Source organism: Notothenia coriiceps, unplaced genomic scaffold (assembly GCF_000735185.1).
Source record: "Notothenia coriiceps isolate Sejong01 unplaced genomic scaffold, NC01 NC01_scaffold00000339, whole genome shotgun sequence".
NCBI classification, from domain to species: Eukaryota; Metazoa; Chordata; class Actinopteri; order Perciformes; family Nototheniidae; genus Notothenia; species Notothenia coriiceps.
This window is the reverse complement of record NW_011333040.1, coordinates 20,641,301-20,650,297: the sequence shown is the minus strand read 5'-3', so window position 1 is coordinate 20,650,297 and position 8,997 is coordinate 20,641,301. Positions and strand designations below refer to the sequence as shown.

Here is an 8,997-nt window from a genome sequence, read left to right as displayed (position 1 = left end):
CTAACAGTCAAAAGTAAAGAAATTAAGTACAAAATTATCAACAGTAAAATGTAAAAAAAAAAGTAAAAAAGAGAATATTAACATAATGTTAACTGGTTGCTTTTAGACCAGTAGTTTCCAACATTTTCATAGCAATGACTTTTGTAAAACTAAGAAATCTACCACAGCATTACCTTGTTCTTTTTTTTTAACCAACAAAAAATATATTCAAAATATATTTGAGCTTAATTAAAAGTTTACGCTCACCCACTCAGACACTTCGGCTTCAAAGTTATTGCAGCAGATTATGTATTAACATAAACAAAGTCAGTCTGTTGCTACACATTTCCATTTGTACATAAGGTCAGTGCTATACCATTCTCTACTTGCATGATCAAAAACAACAGGCATAATAAGTCTCTTTACAAGTGTCATTGGGCTCCAGTGATGTTGAGAAATAAATCTAAACACCTAACTTTTCACATACATGTCCTGCATTAATATAGACAGGGGAAATCTTTTGAAAAGCTTGCATTTTAATAAAAAATATAGGAAAATATTGTTTAGGGTAGATGTGTCTTTACTTAAGTCGCTTTTTATATTGGAACCATGTGCAGTTATTTCTTTACAATTTGTACAGAAAAATAAAGATTTAGGCCATGTCTTTGGGTCAGCTGAAATATTATTCATAGAAAAGATGAATGATTTATTTCCCATTAGAACAAGCTCACAACCATCCTGATATTCTGATTAAAGAGGGTAGGAACAATGGTTTATGAGAGTGATCACTTTTACACAGTTGCATTCTATATTTTACAGCTCATGTTGTCTGCACTTGAACTGCTATGATAAACATGTTGCACTATAGACAGTAGAGAAGTGGATGTTGGGGATGTTCAAGAGCTTGGTGCGTCAGATGATGACATCTGCAGAGTTTGGGCCTGAAAGAGATCATTGGTACGGTTAATAGACAAAATATGACAATTATAAAGCTTTTATAGAAAACAGTAAATGTATGCTATTGGTTTTTTGACGGAATTACAAATAGCTTTTAACAGAGATAAAAACAGCAGTGAGTTACTTGGTAAGAACCATTACCGATCAGAGTGTGGCGTTGATAGCTGGAGTGTGTATGGTCTTGAAGACTGTGGCCCCTTTGTTTCTCCCTGCTGTTAGCACCTGGAGCTGCAGCTGGTAAACACTTTCAGCCTGAAGACCATAGAGTGGCACAGACCGCTGATACTGTGGAGGGCAAAGCAGGGTAAGTTCACAGACACACACATCATATACACTATTCATGCTTCACAATAACACAAATATTGTAAAATATTGAATATCACAAGACTCTATTATGCACTATTGGATTTGTTTGCCCTTTTTTTAATTTCAAATTAAATATGTTAATTTTTAACATAAATAATATTTTTTTATCTGAACTGTCTTCTCTGCTGTAACAATGTGCATTTTGTTGTTACGCTCCTGATTCCCCATTTTAAATGTAATTTAATCAGCTTTTTCCTTTTGTATTTTGTGTATTGTTTAATTACTTATTATATCTCTTTAAATACAAAATTAAAATAAATAAGGAAAAATGTCCCTTTCATATTTCTAAGGAGTTTCCCTATTGCTGGTAATATACAATCCAGTCAATGTAGACCTGTCGTGTCTCACCGGTGCGATTGTCTTCGTCTGGGAGATAAGTGTGTGCTCCTGCCCCTCTGTTGCCGTGGTAACCCCTGATTGCAGCGTCCAGGTGAACTGGAAGCCCTCCACAGCTGCAGGGTCAAGTGCATGCTGGGACATCCTCCAGCGAAGCGTCGTGAGCAGGGTGCCATTGACTTGTTGGAAGTCTGCGGTCAGTCTTTCTGGACGCAGTACTACCTTTCTGCCTGCCAGGAGGCGCTCTGTCAACAACAGAGGACATTTGTCAGTGTGCATAAAAAACCGTTGTGCAACAAAAAAAGTTTAATTAGCAGAACTTCTGGAATTTTATGTTTAACCTTTTATTAAGCAAATGTCTATAACTTGCCACAAATGTCTGTAAAAAAAAAAGCCATACTCTGCTTGTAGCTTCGTATAAATAAAGTTAGAATCCTTCAAACAAAAGATACAATGAGATAAGATAAAGTTCTATTCATCCCCGTAGGGAAACTCAGGGGTTTTATTAGACACAGAAATAAGATTGATACACAGGATAGTACAGGTAAGAGTTCACACAAGGATTTATAAAGAATTGGGTGATGCTGTTTACATATATACAAATACGGATGATTTGAATATCAATATATATATATAAATGTCTGGGTGAAAGTGCATGTCCAAAGTAGGTAGATACGGTGCATGTTCATATTCTTAATGCAGCACCTCTTGTGATCAGTGTAGTGTCAAAAATGTATGCTACATCGTCTTAATTGTTATTTTTGCATTTATTTAGAATTAAAGAGAAACATAATTACACTTTTTTTACACTAGCAATCATGAACCTTGGCTTGACCTTAGTTGTTATGACTTAGTTTTAAAGGATTATTAGTCATTTTGAAAGCTATTTATTATTTCCTTAAGCAGTGTATAGACTCTATAGACATGTCACTCATAGAAAGTGAAAATAATTCTGTGAAGATATATAGTCTCACCTTCATTGTTGCAGGGCAACGCTTTACCTCCTCTAACCTTGATGGAGGAGCAGGTCGGGGTTGTAACCCAGGCGAGGGCCTCTGTCCCTGGGTCAGCCTTCGTTGATACGGCCACCCTGTACTTACAGGCAAACTGCAGGCCTGTGATGGTGTGATGGGTGCCCTGGAGAAAGAAAATCAAGCCAATTTAAGGATAAAAAGATTGTTTAAACTGTACACAGCTGCTTGTTAAAACAAACATATTACAAGGTTTCCTAAAATACACACATGACCTCTATTTTTGTTTGGAAACCTGTCTCACATAAGCAGCTTGTTAGCTCCATGTTCAAATAAACATCTCCGTTTGAAACAGCACTTGGCAACTTTGTAGGTTGGCAGCTTCAAATGGCGAGAAATTGCTTAACTGTTAAAGAAACGTTGAGCTTCAATAAATAGAAAATCATGCTCTGTGACGCCAGCAAATTGCAACCAGCACTTTGATATTTATCAAGCCACTGGGTCTGTGATCATTTTAGACGAGAGGTCAACACCGGGTCAACAGCGGGTAAAATGTAATGTTGGTGAGTAGTTTTCTCTTGATGAAATGCTGTGAGCAGATACCTAGTGCACGGAGATACCTAGTGCACTGAGATACCTAGTGCACTGTATACACTTAATAACAGTTTGTCTTTTAAAAGGCTCCTCTTTATTGCAGCTACTTCATGATTTGGGACTAAAATTGCGGCATTTTTCAGATTTGGGGGCCATAAATGAAAATCTAAAGTAGATTTTGTTTAACATATGTAATGGTTATAACTAAGATAATTCTGCAAATCACTGTCCCATAACTCCTTCTCAGTCAAACCCCTTTCTTTATTTTCAATTGTATATATGTGTATTGTTAGGATATTTTAGCCTTGGATTCAACATTGTGATGATAAAAGATATGTGAGTTTAAGAAAGAGCAAGATGATAGTGGAGAGAAAATGTTACACAAAGAGTGATCTTAGTTAAGCTGATCAAATCTGATCTCTAATACAGTCATGCACACAAAAAGACACAATAACAATGCTCACATAGAAATAAAACAGCGACAGATTTCACGCACACAGAGGCAAATAAAACTGCTCCAAAACTGACTGGTCCAGGACAGAAATACCTGAACAGTTGTGGTTCTGTCTGTGCTTGTAATATTTATACAGCAGGTATGTGGACGCCATTGCAAAATGTATGGACCCCGATGTTTCTGCTTGCCTGTAAAGCAAAAGACAAGACGGATACAGCATAAGTGGAATGTTTGTATTGTGTTAATTATTATGAATTTCACAGTTTGAAACCAAAAAAACAACAATTTCATGATGCACATTTATGAACTTCCCGCCAAAATCAACTCACTGTGGTGAGGCCACTTCCAGAACACCTTAACCTGCAGCTGGTCGTCATGGTAATGAGGGGCGGCGACCTCCAGGCGCAGGTTACCAGGGTTAAGGGAGGATTCAGGGTGAGGCAGAGAGGGGGAGAGGGAGATGTCAGGGGAGGAAGGAGAGGAGGATGAGAGGGAAGGTGAAGAGGGAAGAGATGATGAGGATGATGAAGATGGGAGCTCATTGGAGAATTCTTCACCTTTAGTGGAGGACGAGAGGAGAAGAGACAGTGGAGAAAAATGAAAAATGTCGCAACTTTCAACTTCAGCTGATTTTAAGGTATTTGTTTGCAATAAAAAAAAAGCGCAATAAAAGTTAGAAAATATAAAAACATATAGCTAATACAAGAATAGCCTTGCAATTTAGAAAATATGTTATGTTGTCAAATAACTTTAAATGTAAAGACCTCCAAAAAACTTAAACCTAAGCTTTGAGTCTCAAAGCAGTATTACAAAAATATTACATTCTTCAGTAGCTCTTTTTGAGTACCTAACTGGCAACTTCGCAAACACATTTGAATGACTGAATGTTTGAAACCTGTTATATAACACGTGCTATCTATGAATGTATTATATTGTGCCTGGAATACCATAAACTGGTGCAGAGAGTGCAGCTGGTAGCTAGCTTTCCCGTTAATTCCTTCACTCAGAAGCATTAAATGGTTTTATCTGGCCTACCTGACCCTCATTAGCATTGAGGGAAACCAGGCTAAAACGTGGACTGTGTCAAATATTAATACTGGAACATTATAAATAATTTCCACATTAAATTGTTGATATGTGGTTTGATAATTGAGCTGCAGCTGGCTATAATCCTCTGCTGGGCTGACCCACAGGTCACCAATAAATACCTCTGTTGCCTGGACGACCCTTTACATCGTCACTTTCCATTGTATGTTTGTGTTTAAACTGTGCAGCTGCAGGCAGACAAAATATGCTGACAGACAGTAAATTCAGCTACTTTGGGGTCCGTTACCAAATGGGCGCGATGGAGTGTACAGTATTAACTAAATGCATGGCAGGATAAGTTTGAAAAATGAGTGAGTCTATATTTAAAGCAGGAGTTGCTCGGGGAGTCCTTAGGTGGCTGTATTGTTGCAACACAGAAACAAAAACAGTACAGGTACAGTTTACACTACTCCGGCAAACACTTGGTCAACCAAGCAACTCTTCGTTTATTTATAGCCACTAAAAGTGTATTCACTCAAACACAACTGTACAAAACCTTCTGGATATTTGGTTCCTAATTAAATATAAAACATACAGTATCTTCTTAAGCGACTTTGGGATCTATACATGTATATCACATTTTAGAATAAATACAGTATGAAGCTGCATATTCTTTATTACAATATTAGACCCTGTATCATGAACTGCACCTATTTAAACACTTTGGGATTGCTTTTAGCTATGAAAAGTGCTTTAAAAATAAAAGGTATTATTATTTGTATGATTATTCAACTCAGACAATATTCATTTCTGTATAACATCTTCATATTGATAGACATTAAAAAGATAGACAAAAAAAACGTACTCCAAATCCTTAAATGGATTTCAATCCCAATCCAAACAATTGGATATAGTTGTATGTGAAATATCAAAAGTATACCATGATGAGGACAATTGTTTGTTTACTTACCTGTATGACTTATTGTGTTGACGACAATTTGGGCTCTGGGACTTTTCAGCCTCTTCTGACCCCAGTAGGCCACCGTCTGGACGGACAAGAAATAGGAAGTAGCTGGCAACAGACCCTGCAGCCACATCTCACACTGCGCCTATAACACATCAAATGTATGGTTTATTTGTCTTTGCGATTGGTGATACTTGGCTACTTCTTAGTCTGACATTTAGATTTGCTAGAATTTAACCTTGGTGTGATAGAAATGGTACAAAAATACATTCAAAATCTAATTCAGGATCACCACTATAGCCATCACAGTTATTATCTTCATCATCCCTACCGTCATCACGAGTGTTGTGCCCTGCTTTGTGACTGACGGTCCAGACCTGTTCTGCATTAGTCTGCTGTTTGACTGACAGCTAATTAACAGGCTCTTAGTCAATCAGGGCTGTCTGCCTGTGTGGATTTGAGCTAGTCACAACAAAGAGATGCTTGGATGATAACAAACGTGCGTGTGTGGTTCTGTATGTGTGCACACTTAAGAAAGAATGAGACAAAAGTAAGTTAAAAGCAATTTCTTGGTGACCTGCAGACAAAATGGGGTTGAAGTATTTCCATTACGCTCAAGATAGACAAAACATATGGCCTTTACAGCTGTGTGTGTGTGTGTGTGTGTGTGTGTGTGTGTGTGTGTGTGTGTGTGTGTGTGTGTGTGTGTGTGTGTGTGTAAGTGAGACAGAGAGAAGCCTGGAATTGTATTCTGGTGCTTAATGTCAGTGAACATTATACTGTATGTAAGAGGCTGATGTGTATTTAAAAGCACTGATTCAGCTGAGGTTTTTCCATGTTTTCTACACTTCCTAAGGATTTCCCCTTTTACTGTTTTTTCTTAATGCTAAATACCTCCAGTGCTGCATAAATGCCTTACTGACATGATATAGATTTGAGTACACATCTTGGGAATGTATTGTCATGGGCTAATGGATAGTAAAAATAAAAATGCTCTCTGGGTTAAGAGAACTATTTTATGCAGCGTAGAGCTGGTATTCTGATTCCTACCTACCTGTGTGATGCTGCTGTCTCTGTGTGTGTCTAGATGCAGCTGAAAGTAGGAAACACTAGTTAGGGGGCCTCGTTTAAATTCCAGGCGTCTCAGCCAAGCAGAACAGAGGACCAGACTAGAGATAAATGGCTCCACCAGGCTCAGTCTGGGATCGCCATCACCACTTAGGATAGTTAGGTCCGTTAAAACTTCCAAACTTTGATGTTTGCAATGCTTTTGTCTCTTCTCTTGAAGTGGACGCTCACATTACAACATTTAAGTCTAAAGCTGAAAGATCCTTTGCAAAGAGTACTGTTCACCAGTGTGAAGAATAAATGTTCACTTCGCATGCAATCATAAGTGTTGCTTCAAAGCTGTAATATCTTTGTTGTTTACTGTGATTATGGGTATTTTGGCGCTGCTGACTGGACTTAGTTGCAACGTGAACATATTACATCACCATCACGCCCATAATCATATAGTTATACCCACCCTCCTGACTGTTATTGCTGCATTACATGTCATTTTAAAAAGTACAGCAAAAAACCTTTTGCATTTTTTAAGGAGTTAATCTTTGATTTGAGCAGCAAGGAGACAGCAATGATTCACTGTATATTCACAGTAAAATAAGTTCACATCTTGATCAACAGTCTGCAAATACAGGAATGAATAATGATCTAAACATCAGTCATATAACTCTACCTTGAACAGATCTTCTACGATAACTGGGCCCTAACTCACTAAAGGCATGTTGTCAGTACAATCTCAGATGCTTTGACTTGAGTTAAACATGTTATCCAATGGCTAATGGCTAAGACGTCATGTTATTTACCGCTGTGAAGCCAGACCTGCATGTTTCCAAAGCACTCTAACAAAGTTAAGTCCTGAAGAAGATAAGGTAATGTCTGTTTGAGGACAATATTGCATTTTCAGATCCACAAGGAACATGTGCCGAAACTGCAAAAGTAAAGGGAACGCGTGCCTAACAGTGATTTCACGGGGAATACGTAAAACCAGATCTGAAGAGGAGCACATGTAAAAATGATTTCGGTAAATATATCAGCATGTAAACATCATAAAACCAAATCGAGAGAACAGTACTTATCTTTAAAAGTTAAATCAACTTTAGTGGCATCTAAGCTTCATGTAAAAGTTTCCAGATTTACATACTGTATGTAAAAAAGCTTTTTTCCACCTCCTAATAGTTGATCATTTTTAAATCACATGCTTTAATGATATAACTGTTTCATATATGTCTATATTTTAATGTCATTCATTTGGAATAAATCCAAATGAGTTTTAATGTGAGTGAATCTTACTGTACATGAACTAGTTGCATACAGAAGCTGTTTACAGAACACTGTAAAAAGCAGAGGACTGTAAAAATCGATGTGGTAATCACAACCAGAGGACTATAAAGAATGTGTGTGTGTGTGTGTGTGTGTGTGTGTGTGTGTGTGTGTGTGTGTGTGTGTGTGTGTGTGTGTGTGTGTGTGTGTGTGTGTGTGTGTGTGTGTGTGTGTGTAAGGGGGGTCAAGCTCCCCTTCACCCCAGTTGTCACAGCACAATAATTCGACCCTCGTGGGGCCTCTCCCTCTGGACGGTCAGGTGTTGATGTCTCAGTGGACCTACGAGGCTGTACGTGTATGAGCGCGTGTTTGTATGTGGTGTGGGAATTACGCGTTTGTGTATGTCACGTGTTATTGTACGTGTGTGTAGTAAGTGTGAGTGCGTGTGGTCTTGTCCTCATTTTTCCTCTCGTCGTGCGTCTCACCTGAGTCCCCCATTCCTAAAAAATAACATGTCTTGCTATTACTGTGAAGTTACTCCTCCTAGGACATTATTGTCCATTATCTAACGAACCGCATCTTGTTTCGTCATATGTTTAGAACGGTGATCGGTGGGCATTTCGAGTTATTAATTTTTATCTTTAGTGGTAAACATGTTTTTTTCTTTTCGACCTGTTTACATTTACACACCAAAATACCCAATACGAGAGAAGCACCGCGTCCTCGTACTCCGAGCACCTCGGCACGGTGACCAAGGACCGTTGGAGTACCACTTTTACTTCTACAACCGGTTCCTTTTCTCTAGAAGCAGTACGATAACAACCCGTTCTTTCGCTAATTCGATCATTTACTTCTTATTACAACTCCTTAACCTAATTGGGGATCAATTGGTTCAAAATTCAGACTGCACATTTATCCGAGACATTTTTTAACTTAATTCTTACCGTGTGGTACTGGGTCATGTCTTTAGATGTCGACGTGGACTACCTAAAATGACCCAGACATTTGGGTACGTGGTCGTGGTGTGT

General features: G+C 38.2%; 1 protein-coding gene across 1 annotated transcript; it reads right to left on the bottom strand.

Moving 5' to 3' along the window:
- Positions 1-180: 180 nt before the first annotated feature.
- Positions 181-8,931, bottom strand: LOC104952224 (anosmin-1-like). Its single transcript, XM_010779016.1, has 8 exons — positions 8,914-8,931; positions 5,654-5,792; positions 3,987-4,214; positions 3,751-3,845; positions 2,613-2,775; positions 1,651-1,883; positions 1,078-1,221; positions 181-920 (listed from the first exon to the last, which is right to left on the bottom strand). The coding sequence occupies exons 1-7, from the start codon at positions 8,929-8,931 to the stop codon at positions 1,081-1,083; spliced, it is 1,017 nt and encodes a 338-aa protein (XP_010777318.1). The 3' UTR covers positions 181-920; positions 1,078-1,080.
- Positions 8,932-8,997: the final 66 nt, after the last annotated feature.

Bases quoted from the DNA above. Each gene is read 5' to 3' on its own strand.
- LOC104952224 (XM_010779016.1), bottom strand. The intron at 2,776-3,750 runs GTATTTCTGTCC...TTCTTTCTCCAG, and splicing joins ACAGAACCACAACTGTTCAG to GGCACCCATCACACCATCAC. The intron at 1,884-2,612 runs GTGAGACTATAT...TGTTGTTGACAG, and splicing joins GTTGCCCTGCAACAATGAAG to AGCGCCTCCTGGCAGGCAGA.